The following is a 25,616-nucleotide window of genomic DNA, read 5'->3' on the forward strand; positions in this document are numbered from 1 at the left end:
ATCCTGGCGAATCGAATACAAAAGCATATCAAAAAAAATTGTGCACCATGATCAAGTAGGATTCATCCCTGGGATGCAAGGTTGGTTCAATATACGGAAATCAATAAATATTATTCACCACATCAATAGACTTAAAGATAAGAACCATATGATCGTCTCGATAGATGCAGAAAAAGCATTCGACAAAGTACAGCATCCTTTTATGTTCAAAACACTAGAAAAACTGGGGATAACAGGAACTTACCTCAACATTGTAAAAGCTATATATGCTAAGCCTCAGGCTAGCATCATTCTAAATGGAGAAAAACTGAAGGCATTCCCGCTAAAATCTGGAACAAGACAGGGATGCCCTCTCTCACCTCTTCTATTTAATTTAGTCCTTGAAATACTAGCCAGAGCAATTAGACAGACAAGAGAAATTAAAGGCATAAAAATAGGAAAAGAAGAACTTAAAATATCACTATTTGCGGACGATATGATCCTATACTTAGAAGACCCAAAAGGGTCTACAAAGAAACTACTAGAACTGATAAATGAATTCAGCAAAGTGGCAGGATATAAAATCAACACGCATAAATCAAAGGCATTCCTGTATATCAGTAACAAAACTTCTGAAATGGAAATGAGGAAAACCACCCCATTCACAATATCCTCAAAAAAAATAAAATACTTGGGAATCAACCTAACAAAAGAGGTGAAAGATTTATACAATGAAAACTACAGAACCCTAAAGAGAGAGATAGAAGAAGATCTTAGAAGATGGAAAAATGTACCCTGTTCATGGATAGGCAGAACCAACATCATCAAAATGGCGATATTACCAAAAGTTCTCTACAGGTTCAATGCAATGCCAATCAAAATCCCAACGGCATTTCTGGTAGAAATAGATAAAGCTATCATGAAATTCATATGGAAAAACAAAAGACCCAGAATAGCAAAAGCAATTCTAAGCAGGAAGTGTGAATCGGGAGGTATAGCGATACCAGATTTCAAACTGTACTACAGAGCAATAGTAACAAAAACAGCATGGTACTGGTACCAAAACAGGAAGGTGGATCAATGGTACAGAATAGAGGACACAGAGACCAATCCACAAAATTACAACTTTCTTATATTTGATAAAGGCGCTAAAAACATGCAATGGAGAAAGGATAGCATCTTCAACAAATGGTGCTGGGAAAACTGGAAATCCATATGCAACAAAATGAAGCTGAACCCCTTTCTCTCGCCATGCACAAAAGTAAATTCAAAATGGATCAAGGACCTAGATATCAAATCAGAGACTCTGCACCTGATAGAAGAAAAAGTTGGCTTCAATCTACACATTGTGGGGTCGGGCTCCAAATTCCTTAATAGGACGCTGTCGCGACCCCTTGCCCGCAAGGAAGACGCAACTCAGGAATCTTCTTTCAGCAGTTTATTCAGGCCCTTGATATTTCTTCTTCTCCTTCCTGGATGCCCCTCCCAGCCTTAATAAAGCATCCCAAGCCCCAATGCAAAGCTGCCGCGTGGAGCTTTCTCACAGGGTGGTGTACAGGGTGGTGAAGAATCATGTGCCAACTCTCCCAGATAAGGAGTTGTTTGTCACATACTACAGCGGAGCCAGCGCCATCTCGTAATGGCGACCATAGTCTGCAGAAACGGCAGAAGCGGCTCACCACAGTTCCCCCTTTCTGTTTTATTAAAACAATACAGGCGAGAGTAGAGGTCCTATCCCACTGTGCAGAAGTGGCTGCAATGTATGGTTCAGTCCTAAGGAGGGCCCTTCCCTAGACCTGGTCCCATATCAGCCGACGCCTTTTTTCGTAGGGCGGGGCGTGGACGTCAAACCCGCATGCAATAGGACATGCTTTCCTTGAGGTCCGTTGAGGGATCACTCAAGTGCAGTGCTTTGCCTCGCATCCTGCATCGTGACGACGGTGAGAAGTAGGATAATACAGGTAGCCTGGTAATAATGACAAAATTTAAGTTGGCAACACAATCCCTAAGCCCCAGAGGAAGGTAAAGAGTCTGTAGCCGAGAAGAAAGACCAGTCCTGAAACCCATCTGCGTGCAATGGTAACAAGACCTGCAGAGTGCAAGGGCTATTCAGTACCGGGAGAGCATAAAGAAGAGGACATGCCAATCCCAGTGCAATGTGAAACTAACTTGGGGTGCAATGGCCATGCCCAGAAAATCACTGTTTAAGATGTGCAAGCCAGATTTGTGGAGAAATGCCATTTTCTAAGGCGGCAAAAGCCTGTACAATCATAGCCTTCTCTTGCGCATGGCGAGCTTTAAGGCGACAGAGAAGCCACAAACAAAGTACAACACCGAAGCAACACATTGCCCCAAAATGCCCACTCCCACCCATTCCTTAAAAAAGGAAAAGGCAGAGGACAGCCAACTGGTGAATTGACCCAAAGTCACTGGTTCGATACGGGTACTATTCAAAACAGCAATCTGAGTTAGTTGAGACTGGATCAAGTTTTCTGCTTCCAAGGACCAGGTTCCGGATAGATACTCTCCGATGATGCGGGAGGCATTTCTGGAATCATTAAATCTGACAGAGGTTATACATAAATGTGCACGTTGATCAATACAACCCAAATGTACTAGGTCAGACAATTCCTCAACTTGAGCTTGAAGCAGATCTATCCTTTGATTAGCAGCCAAAATCCCAGATAAAATGTGTTGATTAATTTTACTTTGGGATTCAAGTATGGTGGATGTTTGTTGAATAACCTGATTAATAGTGGCAGCAGTTTGTACTTGGCTGGCCATGGCTACTCCAGCTGTAACTGCTGCAGCAGCAGATACCACCACAGCTGTCACTATAGCTGCCGTAATTCCAAAATCTCTATGGGCTCTAATCAATTCAACAATAGGAAAGGATTCTGGATCTGCAGTAACTGGGATCGGGACAAAGGTTGGAATTTTCATAATCATTGCCGTAGTCCAGGAGCCATTCCAACACTCAGACAAGTAGCAAGTAACATTAGAACAATTAAGCATCCCCTGTAATGTAACATTAGCCAAAAGAAACAGGAACGGAGATTGGAGACAGACTGCTGCAGAGGGTAATGTAGCATTAGATAATTGTGAATTATTTGCAAAAATTTTAAGCCTCCTACCTCGCTCCGAGTCTTGGGTACTGCCAGAAACATTAAACAGCCAACTTTGGACTCCTAATATTTCCCTGGGGAAACACAAGCGCGGACTAGACTAGCCCAATCTGAAGGAGTCATGCAAAATCTAGTAAGTCCCTCCACCTGAGTGAGAGTGAAAGCGGCATCTATGCCATAAGTGCGGACAGATTCTGCCAAGGTTTTAATTATCTTAAAGTCTAAAGGCTCATGATATCTTCCTCTATTATTGTCCTGAAACACCGGGTAGGCAAGTCCCATATCGGTATTAACTGTCCTCCAAACTTGTGCATGAAAAGATCTCCCGGAACTTTGGCTCCCCCCCACATACGGGGGTGGGACAGCTGGCACCATATCTTTTTCTAGATATTTTACCTCCTCCTCCTCAGAGTTTTGTTGACCAATATTAGATCCCTCCCCCTTCTTGCAGTAGGCTTGCATGCCTTGTGTCTCCCTTTTCTTCTTTTTTACTTTTATCTTGCCTAGTTGTTGCAACAATATATCAAGGTCCTCAGAACACTCTGAGCCGCTTGTGTCCTCAGATGTTTTGAATTCGGTCAAGTCTGGATAGAGCCTTCTCCTATTTTTATCTTCAGGCTCTTTTGCCTTCTCACTACTGTTACTTTTGATACTCTCTGCCACTTCACTATGTGATCCTTCAGATTTTTCCTCATGTAATTGTTCAAGAACCGCCTGACCCTCACTCACAGCTTCTTGGCATTTACCATCTGTAAGGCAACTACGGACCATTTTCCAAAGGGGTATCACCCCACCCTCTAATATGCCCTGCTCAGAAGCAAAGTCAAGATCTTTGCCTAATTTATCCCAACTAGGTACAGTAAGGCTGCCCGAAAATGCAAACCACGGTGCAGAGATATCTATCTTCTGTAAAAATCTCTGTAAAGTACTATGTTTCACTTCCAGGCCCTTGGAACGTAACAGGCCATCTAGGGCCAGAAGAAGCGGACTTGAAGATGCGGCACCCATGACACAACAACAAAAGAAGCACAAACAACAAAAGCGAAAGTAGAAGCGAAAGTACACAGTGCAGCTGCAATAAAATGTAAGGCTCTCTCTTTCTTTACAGAGGAGCTGCCTCGCTTTGGTCGCGGGTCCCACTTACTAGGGACTAACCCCGCTTTGGTCGCGGATCCCACTTACCTGGGACTAACCGGTGCACCACCCCTGACTGTTGAAAGTTCTGATTCCCGGGTTTCGGCACCACTTGTCGCGACCCCTTGCCCGCAAGGAAGACGCAACTCAGGAATCTTCTTTCAGCAGTTTATTCAGGCCCTTGATATTTCTTCTTCTCCTTCCTGGATGCCCCTCCCAGCCTTAATAAAGCATCCCAAGCCCCAATGCAAAGCTGCCGCGTGGAGCTTTCTCACAGGGTGGTGTACAGGGTGGTGAAGAATCATGTGCCAACTCTCCCAGATAAGGAGTTGTTTGTCACATACTACAGCGGAGCCAGCGCCATCTCGTAATGGCGACCATAGTCTGCAGAAACGGCAGAAGCGGCTCACCACAGGACGCCCATAGCACAAAAGTTAATAACTAGAATCAACAAATGGGACTTACTCAAACTAAAAAGTTTTCTCTCAGCAAGAGAAACAATAAGAGAGGTAAATAGGGAACCTACATCCTGGGAACAAATCTTTACTCCTCACACTTCAGATAGAGCCCTAACATCCAGAATATACAAAGAACTCAAAAAATTAAACAACAAGATAACAAACAACCCTATCAACAAATGGGCGAAGGACCTGAACAGACACTTCTCAGAGGAGGACATACAATCTATCAATAAGTACATGAAAAAATGCTCACCATCTCTAGCAGTCAGAGAAATGCAAATCAAAACCACCCTAAGATACCATCTCACTCCAGTAAGATTGGCAGCCATTATGAAGTCAAGCAACAATAAGTGCTGGCGAGGATGTGGGGAAAAGGGTACGCTTGTACATTGCTGGTGGAACTGCAAACTGGTGCGGCCAATATGGAAAGCAGTATGGAGATTCCTAGGAAAGCTGGGAATGGAACCACCATTTGACCCAGCTATCGCCCTTCTCGGTCTATTCCCTGAGGACCTTAAAAGAGCATACTATAGGGATACTGCCACATCAATGATCATGGCAGCACAATTCACAATAACTAGACTTTGGAATCAACCCAGATGCCCTTCAATAGATGAATGGATTAAAAAACTGTGGCATTTATACACAATGGAGTATTACGCAGCACTAAAAAATGACAAAATCATGGATTTTGCAGGGAAATGGATGGCATTAGAGCAGATTATGCTAAGTGAAGCTAGCCAATCCTTAAAAAACAAATGCCAAATGTCTTCCTTGATATAAAGAGAGCAACTAAGATCAGAACAGGGAAGAAGAGCATGAGGAAAAGATTAACATTAAACAGAGACGAGTGGGGGGAGAGAAAGGGAGAGAGAAGGGAAACTATGGAAATGGAAGGAGACCCTCATTGTTACACAAAATTACATATAAGAGTTAGTGAGGGGAAAGGGGGGAAAAAAAAACAAGGGAGAGAATTAAACAACAGCAGATGGGGTAGAGAGGGAAGATGAGAGGGAAGGGGAGGGGAGATAGTAGGGGATAGGAAAGGTAGCAGAATACAACAGTCACTAATATGTTATTATGTAAAAATGTGGATGTGTAACCGATGTGATTCTGCAACTTGTATTTGGGGTAAAAAATGGGAGTTCATAACCCACTTGAATCAAATGTATGGAAGATGATATGTCATGAGCTGTGTAATGTTTTGAACAACCAATAAAAAAAAAAATTTAAAAAAAAAAAAAAAAATTCAGTCAGTCTATTTAAAATAATGACTATTTTTCCTGAGATTTGAATTTGTGGTTTGGAAGATTAAATGGAATAAGTATCTAAAAATATCTCAAATAATAATAAATGATATTAATAACTAATATTACACACCTATCAAAAAGTATAATACAAACTGTTGTGGGTGAAGATGGAGGAAGAATACTCAAATTTACTAATGTTAAAAATGTGAGTTATTTCATCCTTGGAAAATAACCTGGAAGCATTTCATAAAATTAAAATCTTCATTTGATATAGAAATCTTAGTAGAAAATTGTCAAATGTAAAAAAAAATGAGAAAGTAAATAGATTTTTTTGCAATGTTGATTGTATTAGTCAAAACCTTGAAATAAAAGTGAGAACATATAAAAACACTATTCTATATTCATATTAGCAAATATTTTGGGATCATTGAAAAGAATACATTAAATCAGCATACCTCCAGGGCTGAGCAGTTGAAATGTTCAACATCTCTAACAATTAAAGAAATGCAAATTAAAACTACTCTGAGAATTTCACTTCATTCAGAATGGCAATTGTCAAGAATAAAGTAACAATAAATACTGATGAGGATGTGGGGAAAAAGGCACACTCATACAGTGCTGGTGGGACTGCAAATTGGTGCAATCACTCTGGAAAGCAGTATGGAGATTCCTCAGAAAGCTTGGAATGGAACCACCATTTGACCCAGCTGTCCCACTCTTCAGTATATATCCAAGGAGTTAAAGTCAGCATACTACAGTGATGCAGCCACATCAATGTTTATAGAAGCTCAATTCACAGTAGCTAAGCTATGGAACCAACCTAGGTGTCCCTTCAACAGATTAATGGATAAAAAAATGTGGTATGTATATATACACAATGAAGTATTACTCAGCTGTAAGAAATGACTTTATGACTTTTGACAGTAAATGGATGGATCTGGAGAATATAGGCTGTGAAATAAGTCAATTCCCCCCACCAAAAAAAAAAAAAAAAGGTCAAATGTTTTCTCTGATATGCAGATGCTAATACACAACAAGGGTGGGGGGGAAGGGAAGAATAGAAGTTCAGAGGATTAGACAAAGGGGAATGAAGGGGGTTAGGGATGGGAATAGGGAAAAATAGTAGAATGAATCAGACATAACTTTCCTGTGTTCATATATGAATACACAGCCAGTGTAACTCCACATCATGTACAACCAGAAGAATAGGATCCTAATTAGAATAAGTTATGTTCCATGTATGTATGATATGTCAAAACACACCCTATCTACTGTCATGTATATCTTAAGAAGAACAAAATTTTTTTTTTAAAGAATACATTAGACCTTTACATTGAGTTGGAGGAATTTCTATGAGGTTTTACTGAGAAAAGTAATTTTTTTATAAGACTTTGTATAATTAACCCATTATGGTAAAATACTGACAAACATCCATCCTTATCTTTTGTTTTTCTACATAAGCTAATATAACCAAAGATGAAAATATAGGAAGATATACACTATATTGTTAATATGGGTTATTTGGAGGTGGAGTTTTAGGATACGTGTAGAGGAAGAGAGAGGAATGGGAAAAGGCCAGAAAAAAAATTCTGCACTGTAAAAAAACCCATTTTATATGCTTTGATCATTTTATCCTCTTATATAAATCTTATATTTCTCATTTCTTCTCATGTTTATATCTTTATATAAATTCAAACAAAACTGAAAGGCTTTGGAAAACTTTTAAGCTGGTTAATGATGTTATTTGATTTTAATTTAGAAAAGATCACCTTTGCTACTGTGTGGAAAAGAGATTTGGGAAAATTAGGGTAAAAACAAAGGAAATAGGAAGCAAATGTTACTGAAAGGGAACACAGCTTCAAGAGAAATGTTTTTAAAGATGATGGTTTGTGAGATGATATTATCTCTGAAGAAAAGATCATGAAATAACATACTGCATTCTTAGAAAGCAATTATTCTCATCTTTTATTTCTATGGGAAAGGGAGAATCTGATAAAAAAATGAAATAATACAGTTAATTATAAGCTCATAGTAATTCCAGTGTTAGCTTATCTAGGTCCCAGAAATCATTCTGATAATTCCCTTAAATCTGCTTTTTCCTCTCCAAGAAATTCATCATTTTTCTTTTGTTTCACATACTTAATGCCCCCTTCTTGTCCCCCCCACCATTGCCCATCTGCCTTCTCTTTTCTTTTCTTTTGTTTGTGGTACTAGGGATTGAAACCAGTGAACCCAGGGACTCACACATTTCTAGGCAGACCCTGGACCTCTGAGCTATATCCCAAGCCCTTCTCTTTTTCAAATACCATTTGGATATGTTCAACATTGACTGGGGTCTGTTTTTGAGGAGGATTAGGAATTAGGAAAATAAGGTACAGAGAGCATACTTATAGCTATAAAGACAAGACAGAATTAGATTATTTCTTTAGGTGTTCAGAGATAGAAATCAACATTTTGAATTTGAATTGATTGAATTAACATCCTAGAATTGAAAATAATGGATTCATAGAATTTTAAATCTATAAAGAATTTTAAAATACTTTATCCAGTTATATTCTTCAAATTTGTAAATAGAGCTGTGTCCATGCTAACTACTTATGTTATATAGTGATTGTGCCAAATATATAAGTGATATTACTCTCTATATTTTTCGATTACCAGCCAAATTGCCTTAATACTTTTACTGAATTTTTGTTTGGTGACACATACCCATAATCTCAGAGGCTGAGGAGGATGAGGCAGGAGGATCACAAGTTCAAGGCCAGCCTCAGCCATTTAGCAAGGTTCTAAGCAACTCAGTGAGACCCTCTCTCAAAATAAAAAATAAAAAGAGTTGGGAGTGCAGATTATTGATAAAAGTTCCAATAAATAAATAAATAAAAAGAAAGAAAGAGCCAGACGCAATGGCATATGCATATAATCCCATTGGCTCAGGTGACTGAGGCAGGAGAATTTTAGAGTTCAAAGCCAGCCTTATCAAAAGTGAGGTGCTAAGTAACTCAGTGAGATCCTGTCTCTAAATAAAATACAAAATAGGGTTGGGATGTGGCTCAGTGATCAAGAGTTTAATCCCGTGTACTCCCCAGAAAATAAAATAAAGAATAAAAGGAAGAAAGAGAGAACATCTTTATTATCAAATAAACCAACTAAAGAACTATAATTAATTTATAGATTAATTTGGACAAGATTGATGTAGTTAAAATAATGAATCGTCCCTTTCAGGAACATATTTTTCTCCTCATTTATTTTTTATGTTGTTTGTAATGGTTTTATAGGTTTATTCTTGTAAGTTTTGAGCATTTTGTGATTTTTTTTTGTGTTTTATAACTTTGTGGCTACTAAATAATACTTAAAATAAAAACATTTGTGTTTTGTTATTTTTGGTGATTAATCTTAAGAAAGCTACCACTTTTTATGTATTGGACTTATGGTTGGCCATCATACAAAACTCTGCTATGTGTCCATTGAGTTTATTGAGTATTGAGTATTATTGAGTAACATTATAAATAATGACATTTTCCCCATAATTATTTTTCACATTAACATATTTTATAGTTTTCTTTTTCTTATTGCATTGGTATGACTTCTAGTAGAATGTTTTATTCATTCTTTAATTTATAGTATGTCATTTTCTATTGAAATAATAAAGCCCATTAATTAATTAGTTACCCAAATCTGGCTTTCCTTTATAATCTTTACTGTCTCTGATTTTGGGTTCATCCCAAGCTTCTGTTGGGAAAATTCACTTTTTTTGTGGGCCCATATTTTACATTTTTTTATGGTACTGGGGATAGAACCCAGAGGCACTTAACCGCTAAGCTATATCACCAGCCCTTTCTTTTATATTTTATTTATAAACAGGATCTCACTGAGTTGTTTAGGGCCTCACTAAGTTGCTGAGGCTGGCTTTGAACTTGAGATCTTTCTGCCTCAACCTCCTGAGCCCCTGTGATTACAGGTGTGTGCCACCATGCCCGCCATATTTTCCTTCATGAGGCTGTGAATTTGTTAGCAAATGTGCTACTGAGATTTTTAAAAAATATTTTTTAGTTGTTCATAGAACTTTATTTTTATTTATTTATATGTGGTGCTAGGAATCGAACCCAGTGCCTCACACATGCCAGGCAAGTGCTCTACTGTTGAGCCACAACCCCAGCTCCTATTGAGATCTTATTATTCCAGAACTGCTCACTTATTTAGTCTACTGACAACAACATTTCTATCATTGTAAGGCACATTACAGTATAGTTTGGTTTTATTTTTGATTTTCTTCTGTCAGTGAGATTAGAAGAGAGAGAAAGGGCAAAATGCTTGTTGGCAAATAACAATCTTACCTCAAAAGTTGGGCTACAATCATTTTAGAAGAATAATTAATAAAATTTGGTAACAGATTAGATACCCAGGGAGAAGGATAAGACAAACTTGATTTTAAAATATAATGACAGGGTGAAAGGAAAAACTGGAATGCCATGAACTGAAATTAGGGAAAGAGACTAGACTGCTGACCAAATAGATGACTGTTAAATGTTACTCTTACTTTTAAAAACAGACTTCAGTATGAATTCAGACCATATTATATAATAAATTTTCAATAAAGGTGTGAATAGATGGGTAATATAAAACCATTTTTTTTAATATGGCACTGCCTCTAAACCAAAATACAGCTGAACTTGTAATGCTTTAATTAGTTATTATCTTCTTCAAATATTATGTTCTGTTTTAATGTCTTTATTCATCCATTTCTACATTGTATTAATCTTCTCAAATTTTACAGTAGCTCAAATGATCACATATACCTTAAATAATGCCAAGACTTTAACTTTATGCTGAGGTTGTTCAAAGACATTGTAAGGTGGAGTTATGGAAATTTTCCCAGATTACTCATGTAATTCCTGTTTTTAAGAAGCTTAATCTCTTTTCAGACCCTTTAATGACAAGTATCAGGATCCCATTAGGATTATTGGACAAAGTCTTGAGCAGGAAATTCAGAACTATTTTTTTCCCCCAGAAATGAGGAATAACAAGATGTGAAATTCAAATGACACCCATATCACAACTCCAAATCTTGCTCTTTAATACCATATAGATCTAATATTTTCTTCATGTCACTCTGCCCTCTTCTTGTCCTTCCCCATAAAGTAAAATGATAAAATGCCATCTGCGCCACTGCTACATAAATGTGTAGAAGGAAGCTCTAGATTATGATGATGGAAAGATTCTGAAGCTAATGATCTCAAGAATGGGCCAACAAACTGAAAAAATCATTATCATTTATGATATTAAAATTACTTATGGGTGAGAAATGGATCATTATAATACTTTTCAAAGATATCAGGCCTAAAGTACCAGTCATTACATGTTTTTAATAAACAGAAGAACTTGATAAAAGCCCAAATATGTAGTTATATTAAGAAAGTACATTAAAAATACAAGAGATTGGGGCTGAGGTTGTGGCTTAGTGGTAGAGCAGTCGCCTAGCATGTGTGAGGCCCTGGGTTCAATCCTTAGCACTACATAAAAATAAATAAAATAAAGATGATATTGTGTTGAACTAAAAAATAAATACTTAAAAAAATAAACACATAAAATAAAGGTATTGTGTCCAACTACAACTAAAAAATAAATAAAAAATACAAGAGACTGTTCTTTGAAAATTTCATAATAAAGTACAAGGTCTAAAGATAAAAAAATACCACTTAAGAGAGGAGGAAAATGACTTTAGAAAGTAATTGTATCCCTCCTTTTAAAGAATTTCTAACCTCCTAAACTCCCAATTTTAGTGCAGTAACAGTATACTACTGTGTAAGATATTATTTTATGAGAAGGAAATCTAGGAAAATAGAGGGAAGATCAGTGGAGTAGAGGAAAGGGATTGAGGGGGAAGAAAGAGGGCCAAAGAAAAAAAGGAATGAAATTGGATCAATTATGGAATGGGAATTATGGAATGTGGAATGAAATTGATCAATTATGCTATGTACATATATGAATATACCACAGTGAATTTCACCTTTATGTATATCTATAAAGCATCAATTAAAATAAAATAATAAGTAAAAAGAAATAAAACCAGTAGAGTAGATGAAGGAGAATGGGGGAAGAAGGAAGGAATGGAAAAGAAAAAGTATTTTAGACTGAAACGGAGCAAATTGTATTCTATTCATGTATGATTATATCAAAATGAGCCCCATTATTATATAAAACTATAATTTGCTAATATAAATATTTTAAAAGCTATTCTTATAATTGTTTTATATAAAAATTCAGATCTTTAAAATTTCCTCTTTTAATTGAGCTCATAAATGTATAGAAAAACTTTTATGGTGGTGATGTTATATTGTTAAATTATACTGTGAAGTGTATAATAAACAAGATGATGTATTGTAATCAAGGCAGAGTAATACTACCTCTGCATGACAAATGATTAAAAAATGGATATAAAGGAAATATTACATTTGTAGTTTTGTATTCCCAGTTATGAAGTGAAAATGGTGTACAGTTTCTTCCATTACTTTATAGTGATTCCCTGTGTGTTCAGATATCCTGAGCATTTAAGATTTATTACATCTATCCTTTTTTCCAGTTGTAGAAAAGAACACAATTATATCATTAATTTTTTATAAATTGTCTTGTATCACTTCAAATAAGAATAATAGCTCTCTAGCATTGGTTGTACTTTTTATTAAAGTTTGGAACTTCTTAATTCCTTTAGTGCTAAAAACTTAGCTGATAATAATTTTCTCTTAATTTTTTAGTTAAATATTTTATTTTAAAATTGTCAGTATAGTAGTTTTTTAAATTAAGACCATCTTGGAATTCATAGTAGTTTTCTGATATATTTTGAGTGGTATGAAACTGAATGAACACAAAGATAATCTTCACTCAAACTGAGATACTACTAACCTATATTAAATGGAAAAGGAGATCTGACAATTACCAATGTTTTTATTGCATCTCATTAAGGATCTGTCATTTGATAGGGTATTCTAAAGAAAGTTATATGTATAAAATATGTATAAAAGTACATATGCCCCAGCAGGTTCATGTTAGCTTAGTGGAAAATGTTGACATGTAAGCATGTTGGTTTGGACAACTCATATAGGTTATCTTAGGTTACTTAAACGTATCAGGTTCTTTTAAGAATCTATAATACAATGCCTTTATATGTGTAAACAGTACTGAATCTTATTAACATTTCAGAAAATTTGGCAATGGGAACTTTATTTAATCTGAAGTCTATTAAGATTTTATAAGAATTATATGCTCTTTAATTATAGGACAAAAAGTCATAGATTGGAAGCCCACTAGCAGTATGACTTTGGATAAATTAATCTCTTAATGTCTCCATTTGTTCATACAAAAATTAAAATGTTATGAGGAATATGAGTACATAATATGATTAGACTATACTAAAATTAGTTAATGTAATTATTATTGTTAATAATAATTGTTCAATTCCTAATTTTTAGAACTTATTTTTACCTTAATTGGACATTATATTGCTAGAGAGCTACAAAGATAAGAGGACAATTGAGATTTCTTGAGTTGTTCATTAAAAAAAAAATCACGTATTTTAAATTTTAAAATATTTCCTATCAAGGCCATCCTCTGCAGTTAAAAAAACTATCATTCATAGTAAAGTAACATCTCTCCTGATCCAATTTATTTCCCCAATTTATTTTATTTCAGTAAAAATCATCCCAAGTGTTATATAGTGAAAATCAGAAAAAAATAGCCTATTGGTATTATAATAATGACTAACTGGTTTGTCTAATGATTCATAGCTCCATTTTGTATGTGTTATTATCACCAGTATTGTACTTACAAATATGCTGCATATGGTAATAACTATAATACATAAAGCATCATTGTATTCAATGAAAACAGGAAGACATGTAAAAGCAAGCATTCTGACATATGTAAATGAAAAAAGTATGAGAAATACCTGGTAAGCGTTCAAACAGGTGAGTTAGAAACTAGGAATGAGAGTTTTTAAAGGAGCCTGAAGCAAGATGTCAAGATGTGGTTGACTGACTAGAACAATGTAATAATTAGTCAGACTGATATTTTTAATTTATTATTTAAATATTATTTTAATTCAGATATTCACTTGCAGAACGAACATAGACTAATTGACTTGAATAAATTTGTGTGAATTTATCACTGAATGATTTTCTTTGTGTGGGTATCTTTGGAACTGTTTTAAAGTTATATATTAAATTTGTTATATTCTTAGAGTTTATTAACAACATTAATGATACTCTCATTTTAACAAATTATTTTTAGACTTTCTTCTTCTTCTTCTTCTTCAGGCTTAGAGAATGATAGAACTTCTGCTTGGATTGTGGCATATTTCATCTTATGTAATGCTTAAAACAACCCTACTATATAAGTATTTGTGATCTCATTTTTGGTAGAAGGAACTGAGGTATATGGAAATTTGTTTGAGTTTATACAGCTAGTAAAAGTTCAAGTTTAGAATTGAACAAGGACCGCGAGTCCAAAGATATATCTTAAGCGTTGTATTATATTTATTTTTTATTATTTTATTTTTATCATAAAGCTAAGCTAAAGATGGGGTTTTCTGTTTCCATTTACTATCAACTAACCCTTAGTATAATGGTAAAAGCACACAGGACTTTCAGAAACTCTGAACTTATTAGAAACCAGGAGATATTGGAGTGTTATGGAAAGACTACACTGTTAGAGCAAGGTCTGAAGATGGCCTATAGGAATCTGCCTTGGGAAATGGGAGATAAAAGAGGCCAACAGTGTTCTTGATAGGATTTTGTTTGATAGAATCACTTGAGTTAATTAGAGTGGTATCTGTGTTAACAGATGCTACGACCAACGCACAGTTAAGACTCTCCACTAAGTTTTCAGTCAGGTAAATTTTAATTATGACAAAGCATATTCTCAATCATTTTATAATTGTCACTCAACACCATGGGGCTGCAAGATGATCTTTTATTTGGGGCCATGTGCTCTCTCAGATTGCTATTCCTCTTTCTCAAAGGACTATTTAGTTTCAGGAGCAGAAACAGCAGCCTTAGTCATGTATCTTGGAGGTGGGATTTATGTTTATTCATTTAATTTATTAATTATTTTGAAATATTAATTGACTACTTAGGTGTCAGGCATTTCTTAGGTGTTCTTGAAGTTTGTTCCTTTTATATTTTTTCTATCATATACATTTTTATTTTTATTATTATTATTTTTTTCAAATAAAAAGAGAGTTTTATTTACCTGGCCAGGGACTCTCACCCACCATAGATTAAGCTCTGAGGGAGGACAGCAGTTTCCTGGTCCATCCAAGGAGAATAAAAGCACAAAAACCACAACTCAGTGACTTGCTTATTGTCGTGTAAATTAGCCAACCATAGAAATTAAAATATTAATAAGTGGGACCTGTGGGCTGTTGGCAGGACTGGAATTTTCTAGTCAGCAAGCAAGGGATAAATAGAAGCTAAAATAGCATTAGTTTCGCAGTTCAGTTGACCACAGTCCTAGGTTCAAGCAGGTGCTAGATAGTCACATCCTGAACTTGGGCAGGGGTCAGCACGGTGAGAATCTACTTTGAAGTCATGTCATATACATTTTCAAATTGACTTTCTGAAAGGTCTGACTATTGTAATGTAGAACTAAAGTAATGGTTAGAAATTGCTTCCCATTTTGAAGTTGATTGCTAGGATCCTTCTAGGAGCATAACTGTTAAAGAACAATGCGCAGAAAAAAAAATGATTTACACTTACCAAAGATACTATCTTTTTATTTAGGTCCATATATTCTTGTGAATAGGGTTTTGCAAATTTGCTGTCATAGTCAATATTGTTGATTTTAAAGCTGATGTGATAGTAGAAAGGTGTCTTTCCTTAGAAGGAGAGAAAAGAAAAAATAGATTCCACATTGAACATTTTGCAACTGCTCTCATTTCAAGAAAATCATGGGAAATAGAATGCCCTGATAAAATTTCAGGTTACTTGACATTTAAATAGTCTTGATGCCCCATCCCCCAATATTTTTGATGCCCAATACCAATGATTGTTAAAATTGCTTTGACAGAAAAATGTTAATTACTATATAACTGTACCCAAAAGTATATTCAAAAATTTTAATGTGCCAGTTTTCAAGTTTGGGCAATCTGGAGACAGATATGTTATTATGAAAAGAAATTACATCAAAGTATAGTAATTATCTTAGTTTTTGTGATTGCCACAGATTACATTTAGGAAAACCAGTAAAGTTACAAGGTTTATTGTTTGTGAGATACCTAAGAAATTAAAATGAATAAGGTTGAAAGTGAATGAGGCATCATTTGTAAGTACTCAGCATTAAGTAAGCAGAACAAAGAAATGAAACCTATAATTTTAGAAAGAAAAGCAAAGGAAATAGAATGAGGGATACATTACACTGTTCTATTTGAATACATATAAAATTAGTAGGAAATAAATGCTTGTTAATTTTTCAGGTTCCATTGTTTCCCTCCATTCTGTAGACTAAGAGGGTCAAATAAAAGGGAGATGAGGAGTGTGGGGAGAAGGGAGATAATATGAGAGAAAAAGAGGAAAGAAGGGAAGGGAGAAAAATTTAAAAAGAAGAAGGAAAGGATTTTGCAATTTTTTTTGGAGAAAATTTTTCTTGTCAGTGACTGCAGTTAATTATTTGGGATAGACTTCCATGTCCTTTCACAATAATTAAAGATGTGCAAAGTAAAATATGATAGCATTTTTGATGGGCTTACGTTGGCAAAGATTACAATAAAAAAAATCAGGCACTCTTATGGACTACCCATAGGAATGAAAATTAAACATATATTTGGTAATATTATTAAAAGCTTGAAAAACATCTTTTCTCATTCCATGATTCCTCTTTTTATAATTCATTTTCAATGTAATGAGTTTTATACAAATCTATGTATAAAATGAATTATTTAAAGTAACATAAAAAATTAGAAATAACCTAAATGCTTAAAGTAAAAAATTAACAAAATAATGTATGATCTGCTTATGATATAGAATATTGTGTAATCATTAAAATCAATATTAAGAATAATATTTAATGTCTTGAAAATGCACAGAAAGGAAAATAACAAAGAAGGGAATGTGCCAAAATAGTGAGTGATTCTGACTAGAGAGTAGGATTATCAAGAGTTTGTTTTCTTATTTATGTTTTTCTATATTTTTCATACATCTTATTGAATATTATTATTTATTAGAAAATTAATTTCAAAGAATCTTTCTCTGTAATTACTACTTTTCACTACTGTTTTTCTATTCTTTTCTCTCTTAATTTAATTTTTTTATTCTTTCTTCAATGTTTAAGTTTTATATTTTTTATATTTATTATTCCCTTGTCAATTGTTTTATTTAGAATAATATGAAGGAAATATACTATTTTGTTGCTATATATTTCTTTGCACAGAAACTTTATGACTTATTAGAAATATCAGTGTTGTCTACATCAGATTGTGCATCAAGAAACATGGGGGCAGTATTAGGTTATGTTAACTCATTGGACTACTAAATGAATTTCAGACATTAAGGACTGAAACCATTCTCCAGCTCTGTTATCCTATTAGAGCACCAAGAATGAAATTTAAAAAGATAGAGGTAAATAGAGTGCTGCCATTGGCATTATGAGGAGTTAACAGAGTGCTATCATAAAGGATTAGTTCCTCTTCTTCAAATCTAATATATACTTGGGCAGAAAAAAATAGGACAAAAGATCCCTTAAAGTGTTACTTTTATTGATTTTTTTGATTCCCATAAGAGTAATATTTTTCAAATAATCCAGGCCACATTATGGATAAAGGTTTAAAGCTCAAGGAAGATTTCGAGCCTCAGTAATTATCTTCCTTAAACAATTACTTTAAAATAATCTACGGTTGTTCAAGAAAATGTATTTATGTTGACTTTTAAAAAATATGTCAGTTGTCCTTTTAGATATATAATTTTAATTTTGACTTTTCAAGGAATTCTTTCCTTTTTGTTGTTGGATACATACATAAATGTGTAGGCTTACAATTAACTGATAAGTACCAGGGCACTTGTCTCTCCATGGTTTCCACACCTAGATGTTTCTCACACACAGTGACTTATTTTCTCAGAACTGGGTTCTGGTGGAAGCCAATTATTCCCACTATTGACAGGAATAATCTTAGAAGATGGATCACCTTTAATGTCTTCAGCCTGGGCCTCAGCTTCTGTTATATACATTTAAAACTTGCTGAGAGAAGGTCTGCAGGCCATGTTCTCATTATTGGATCTCTGGAGGGTCAGAGATGCTTTTTATAAAATCTGAATTAATACTAAACTTGGCACTGAAGAGACAATATAGGAAGAGTAACACATACTTATCATTTTGGTCCATGGACAATGAAGAAAGAAGGCAGAACAAATAAATTTGCATTTGAAGAGGTATTTGTTTTGCCTGGACTCTGATGCTTTGTTTTCATTTTCTATTCTTTGAAAATAAAGCTGCTATTTTGCAGGCTGAGTTTCCATTTATAATCAGCACAATGTTTGCAAATAATGTCTTAAAATAACATTAATGAGAAAATTAGAAAGTTTAACATTCTCCATGCATATCAATAAACTTTATAGGAAAGTTCGTCTGTCAATTTCCTTACTAAGCACTCAAAAACTTACTACTGCAATATAATATTAACTTCTTAAGGCAGAAACTATGTATTTTTATATACTTTCTTCTATGGTAATATAATCTGTTATTTTTAATCAAGCAGATGCTATCCTAATATAAAAAGTATATTTTCCATCTTCTGTAACAACTAGGAGTAACCTTATGCATCTATGTTCTGACAAATGGAATGTTCTGACAAAAGAACAATGATGTGTTAGCAATTTCTGTGATACTTTCCTATTGAGAGATTACCTGCTCTTCTCTCTCCTCTTCTATTTTCTGGCTATCTGGAATTTGGACCTGATAGCTATAACTGGACATTGAAATGACATTGGCAATTTAGGTAACGTATGATAGAGCAACAAAATATGAGGAGCCTGGGTCCCTAACACCTTGAAATAGTGTAGTGAATCTGGGTCACTGACCTTTGAATTTATGTGTGTCTGGATCTGTGTCTGTCTTCCTAAAGGTCAGTGGTTTTCAACTTTGGCTGTGCAGTATAACTATCTGGGAAACTCTGAAGAGTCTGGTTTCTACTGAAGATAGTATCTTTTAGAGTAGAGCTTATGTACTGGTATTTTTTTCATATTTGTTAGTGTCAGGAAATATAATTTAATTTACTTTTTATATTTTTACTTTTTAAAAAATTTATTTCTTGCATACATGACAATAGTGAAGTGCATTACATTCATAATTATCCATTCACAGCATAATTTTTTGTAACTCTGTATATAAAGTATATATGGACACTGGGATTATGCCATTATACATGGGCTCTCTTATTTTTTTTGCATACAATTCTTAATACACCTTTATACCACAATTTATCATATTTCTGTTTGTATATAAGGTATGATGACACAAATTCACATCTTCATACATGTATTTTGTATAATGATGACCCTCTCCTTCTACCATCTATATTTTTACTTTTTAATTGACACAATAGTTGTATATATTTGGGGGGTACATGGATGTACTTTGTAATGTTCAAATCAGTGTAAGCATATCTATTTTCTCAAGTACTTATCATTTATTTGTGATGATACATTCAAAAACTTTTTGTAATTTTTTTGAGATAGTGCAGTATCACTATCTTCTTTCTATCTATCTATCTATCTATCTATCTATCTATCTATCTATCTATCCATCCATCCATCCATTTGGTACTGGGGATTGAACCCAGAGGTGCTCTTTCACTGAGCTACATTCCAATCCCTTTTTGTTTTGAAATAAGGTCTTGCTAAGTTGCTTAGGACCTCCCTAAGTTGCGGAGGCTGGCCTCAAACTTGCAATTCTCCTATGTCAGTCTTGAGGGACACTGGGATTATAGGTTTCTACCACCTTTCCCAGTTATGTACTAGTATTTTTAAAAACACCATTACAGGTGATTCTAGGTGCACTTGGGGTTAAAATTCACCGATCTAGAACAGGAATCTGCAATTATGGCTTTTCAGCCGAATGTAACCTGTTTTTGAATGGCCTATGGACATAGAATGTCTTTTACACTTTGAAAGGTTGAAAAAGTCAAAAGAAGAACAATAATTGGTGATATGTGACAATTACATGAAATTTAAATTTTATTGCGTATAAATATTTATTGGAAAAGAGCTATACTTATTTATTTTTGTACTCTGAATAAAGCACCTGGTTAAGTATCTGCCTTAAGTATAGAAGTCATCACTAAATGAAAGCTTGTTGATTCCAATCTGTATACAGTTTCAGACACCTTATTCTTCCTCCCATGTATAACTAATTAGAACAAATTAAAAAAAGAAAGAATACTTATTAAAATCGATAAAAATTAAGCACAAAAAATTAAGCAAATAGAAAACACATCATTTTCTTTTAGGGTAATCTGAAGCAGAAAAGCAGAAAAGTAGGTGTCTAGAAGTGAATATTTGTGCTGTGTCTTGGTTTGTCCAGCTGTTTGTTCTTGTTTAATTACTGGGTCAAAGGAAATAATAGTTATTGTAAAGAGATGCTCATTGCTTCTGGAATTTGTATATAAAACGTGCAATTTTTTATATCAGTTATACCTCAACAAAACCTTAAAAACAAGAGCAAAGACTACAAAAATGTTAGTGAGGAAATACTCTCATCTGATTTCCTATTTCCTTAATTTCAAAATTCCTAATTTTCCCAACATAGAATCCACAAATACAGGCAATTGTAAGCCAGACATATAAATACTTACCATAGGCAACAAAATAGACAATGAGTCCAGTGATGACTGCAGCAATCACCAACATTAAGGTACAGAGTGTAATCTTCCCATATCTTGTGAGTTTGATTTTCGTTTTTGACTCTGTTCTTCTTAGCAAAAAGGACAGGAGAATGTTTCAATATGAGCTTGATATAGGAGTCTTAGAAATAAATATGGGTTTGATGTTAAGTGTAAAAGTATTTTTTTAATATTAATTATGGATTTAGTGGACGGCTAAGCTTGGAAAACAAAATGAAGAATTATTGGATATAATATTTGGACTGCTTATTTTTCAGTACATATGAATAATAATAATAATTCTAAATCAATATTCATTTATTCACTCAAAAAATATTTGTAGATGTTTACTATGTACTAGGTGTACTGTAATACCTAATTAATACCTATATTAATATTATTATCTATATTATTTTGATTTCTATTTGCTAATAAAATCAAATATCTATCAGGAAACATTGTTTTAGTTAGTTAGCAGTCATTCCAGATGATATTTCCTAAACAGACAGATATTTCCTAAATATTAGCTAGATCTTTAATGCTGGTGACATTTCCAAGTCTTAGTCTTTTTAGAAATTTCATTATACTCAGAAAAACATTCTGATCATTGAAAAGTATTTTGTTCAAATTGCATGTAACTATCAATATCTCACTATTTGTATATATATAAGATGTCCATGAACTTTTTGGTTCATTAGGAAAAAATTAAAAAGAAACCTCACAATACAAAAACTTAGAAGAAACACTTTTTTTTTGTTGTTATTCATTTTAAACCGGTGTCTTGCTATATTACTCTGGTCTTGAGCTCCTGGGCTCAAGCAAATCCTCTTGCCTCAGCCTGATCAGTTTTTCAATTGGGTCAACTAACTTACTGAATCTAGAATAGTATTTAAATTTTTTCATAAGACAATTGACTAAATAGTACAGTAAACCTTGGTAAATTAATTTCCTACAGTTGCATATGTGTTCTAAAATATTTGCTTCCAAACCCATAGGAATATATTTGCCTATTTTATTTAAGACATCTTGCCATGGGATAAGTCGCAAGGAAAATGGGATAAATGAGTGGTAAATTTTATGTAGCAAATATTTATAGTATATTTCCTATTTTAATTGTGTCCTTCTAATAGATGAACCATGTAAAATTCCTACTTTTGTAGATAAGAAAATTGAATATTGACAATTTTGGAATAATTCAGGCTACAGATATTCAGAAACCTTTCATTGTTTCTCCTGATTTTTCTACAAAGGTGATATAAAAAGAAATTCTTGTATGTGAGAATTTGTCTCATATGGAGCATCATTTGACTTTAAAATTCCCTTTTAAGTTTCCTTGAGTGAGATATTTCCCTGGTGTAGAGCTAGAAGGGTCTTTGCAAATCATCCATCCGGATTTCCCTATTTTACACATGAGGAGACTGTAGAACAATATTTTCCCTTTGGGACATTTTAAATCTAGAGAAGATTAGCAGTATAGGTAGAGATTTGTCTGCTGGTTGTCATTAGTATATTTAGGGTTAGTGTTAGAATTTGGATTAAGGTTCTTTTCTCCTCATCCCCAGAAGAAAAATTAAATCAAATCGTATAGGCCACTTTAACTTTCAACTCTCACCCACCTTACAATCAAAGTCTAAGGTCACTACAGTGACCTCTCTATTTAATTCACAAATGCAAAATTATGGTTAATGGATTAAAAATTGATTTTAAAGGCAGAAAGTTTTTTTCTGTCATTCTCACCTTAGTTTTCTGAGATTTAGGTGTTTTTCCTACCTGCCAAAACTTTAATTAATTTAAAAAATATCCATGTATGTGTGTTGTGAGGGGCAGTGTGTGTGCATTCCTAAATTTAAAAGGAAAATTTAACTTTTTTGTTATTCAGATTCTTTCCTTTAAAACATTCTCTAAAATCAATACCAGGTATATAAGTTCCATTTTCCAAACTTTTTATTATTGGTTATAATGTTGGTTGTAGACGACTTAATATTCAATAGAAATTGAGTCTTGGGTGGGAGTTGAGGTGAAGAATAGAAAAACCTGTTTTGATTTTAGCAATATAACTTACTTTTCCATGTCTGTTTTGTTAATTCACAAAGGGTATGCTGAAGTCATTGAGTATAATAATGATAAGATGACAATGATATCATAGATTATTTGGGGATTTTAGAAACAGTGACTTGCAGGTGAGTTATACTTAAAAGTACTAATTCCTTAAAAAGATGAAATTAAGGTTGTTTATACATTCTCTCTCAGATATTATTTATGGAAAATAAGAGACTAAACAAGCTGATACGAAGGAAGTAGAATACATTATTTAGAAGCTGAGATGAAAGATTTTTAATATATATTCGATAATCAAAATGATTAACAGGAACTTAATTTGATGGAAAATATTTCAGTTCTTCCTTTGTAGTTAATTAAGCTAAATTATTAATGTTAATGTAAAAAGTAACATTATTAAAGCATCCTACTGGGAGATTCATCTTGCCCAATAGTATTCTGTTCATCCAGATATGGAAACCAAAAATTTGGCTAAAACTTTAAAAAAAAAAAATTTGAGTGCATTTCAATGGGTTTATTTTGTTCATATTTTGCTCATATTTTGTTGGAGTGCTAGGTAAGACAGAAATATATATGAACATTTACCTTTGTCTTAATTTCATTAGCTTAAGAATAAAAATGTAAAAATTATTTGTCCACCTATGTGTACTGTGGAACCAGTCAGCACTTTTCTTTGACCTTCAGTTCTGTTGCTTTCTAAAAGTATGAGATTGAGAATGGAAACTAACAAAATCTTCTCTTTTTGTTTTCATCCTTGTTTCCAACCAAAAGATTTAATCATACCTCTAAACATATAGCAGAATAAGCAGTGCAATATTCTAATAATTAAAAATTGAGACCTAAACTTTGGTCTAACACTTTCTGTAGGTGAAATAGCATATTGCAAATATAAATATTAATATTTCTATATCAGTATGTATCTTTGGAAATAGATATAAATAACTTAATCTTTTCAGTGTTCATAGTGAAGTTATCTTTTCAAAGATAAAATCTCCCAAACATCTTCAAGTTTTAGAAATTGCACACATACTTTAAATGAATATTCCGATTATAATTGAAAGACTCCTCAGAAAAATTGATCATAACAGAACTTAATGATTAATATTTACATACCTCAAAATTTTTTTTTTTTGCTTAGGATTTATATTGCTCTATTTCTACAAAATGTTGAGGGAGAACCTCATTTTTAAGAACTTTAAAACACAAATTAAGTTGCTTTAACAAATTTGGTTCCTTCATAAAATTTACTTGAGGAACAATGGCAAGCCCTCCTGCTGTCCACCCCTTTGAAACATACCTGTTTTGCAGAGGTGTACATGGCTCCTCTCTTTGCCGAGGTTGTCCCTTTGCCATCTTCCCCTTGAATGCTATGCAGCACAGTCATTCGCCACCTATGTAGCTTACAAGATTCTGTGACTTTTATGTGTTTTATGATAATGGCATAATGATAATACTTAGCACTTACACAATTTTCATCTTCAAAGCGCTTTCCAGACATTTGCTAATTAATTTTAAAACTTTAGTAAAACATGAGCTGTATATATGCCACTCCATAAATAATAAATAATTATATGGCCCTAGTGGGGCAAACTTAAAACTCAGTTGTGGTGACTGAGAAAATAGTAGAGTCATCTGGTTTGAGAAGAACTATTTTTCTCTTTTTGTCTACTGGGAAATGAGTGGGCGCTGTTTTTACTCCTTAGAATCTATTTTTGAAAATCATAGCAATCTTGTTTTTGCTCTTCATTGAAAAACTAATGACTCTCCAAGCTCCAGCCCTTCATCAGAATCTGGATTCTTTCCAACTCATAACTCTCTTGCCTCCTTTAACCATGTGTCATCCTTTCATGAATTCTATCCTGAAAGTTTTACTGCCCTTTTAATACTAAGGCTTGTTAAAGAATGTTTTCTATCCTGAAATCTATAGGGTGTTGATTTTTAATTTAATAATATATAGATTTTAGCAGTAATTTTCTAAAACCATTCTGTTTTTTTAGTAGCCAATTTTGATACTGATATGGAGAATATATAGACACCTTAATGTGCAGCAACCTGGAAGAAAAAGAATTTGCCAAAGGTCAGGAAACACAGTAAGGGAGAATCTAGTAATTATGCTGGGAGAGAAGCCTTCCTCATGTTTGTTAAAGAGGCTCAGCCTCATTATATGACCAAGTAGAATCATTATACTACCTATGCTATCTCCCTTCTTCCCAAAACATGTATAGGGAAAGGGTAATCTGAGAAATCATATTTGTATTAGGATCAAAATAATCATAATGGCAGTTTTCATATCAATTATTAATAGAACCCTGATAAGATATATCTACATTCTTTTAAAGTTTCTATATTAATTGTTATTTATTTGACCATCACAGACACTATACTTTTGTACATGTGTTTAAAATATCTAGAGTATTCTTCCCAATATCATTTGACTCTATAAAGCCTACTTATACTTCAAGGTGAGCCTAATCCTACTTTCTTGATGTGAGTTTCTTAAAACCTACTACTCTACCATCTAAAGCTCAGAAATTCGACTAAACTTATAGAATCTTCCAACAAAACATGCTTGGGTTACAGATGAAAAGTTTCCTAATCTTTCTCCAAAGAGAGATTCAGAGATCCTGAATCTGAAAAAAAAATGTATTGCACACTTACCATGGAGTTGGCACTGTACTAATTATAGATTATAAATAATATTCTTAGATGCTCACAATTTCATGATGAAAACAGTCAAAGAAGCTGGTAA

The 25,616-nt window shown here is 33.8% G+C and overlaps 1 protein-coding gene across 1 annotated transcript in view; it reads right to left on the reverse strand.

Moving 5' to 3' along the window:
- Positions 1–24,220, reverse strand: part of LOC114102063 (transmembrane protease serine 11C-like) — a 66,482-nt gene extending 42,262 nt beyond the window's left edge. The window contains exons 1-3 of the mRNA XM_027947314.2: positions 24,165–24,220; positions 20,783–20,898; positions 15,699–15,817 (exon numbers count right to left, since the gene is read on the reverse strand). Coding sequence (XP_027803115.1) covers positions 15,699–15,817; positions 20,783–20,898; positions 24,165–24,220 — 291 coding nt within the window. The remainder of the gene's footprint in view (positions 1–15,698; positions 15,818–20,782; positions 20,899–24,164) is intronic.
- Positions 24,221–25,616: the final 1,396 nt, after the last annotated feature.

The sequence above is a fragment of the Marmota flaviventris genome, chromosome 7 (assembly GCF_047511675.1).
Source record: "Marmota flaviventris isolate mMarFla1 chromosome 7, mMarFla1.hap1, whole genome shotgun sequence".
In the NCBI taxonomy this organism is placed as follows: Eukaryota; Metazoa; Chordata; class Mammalia; order Rodentia; family Sciuridae; genus Marmota; species Marmota flaviventris.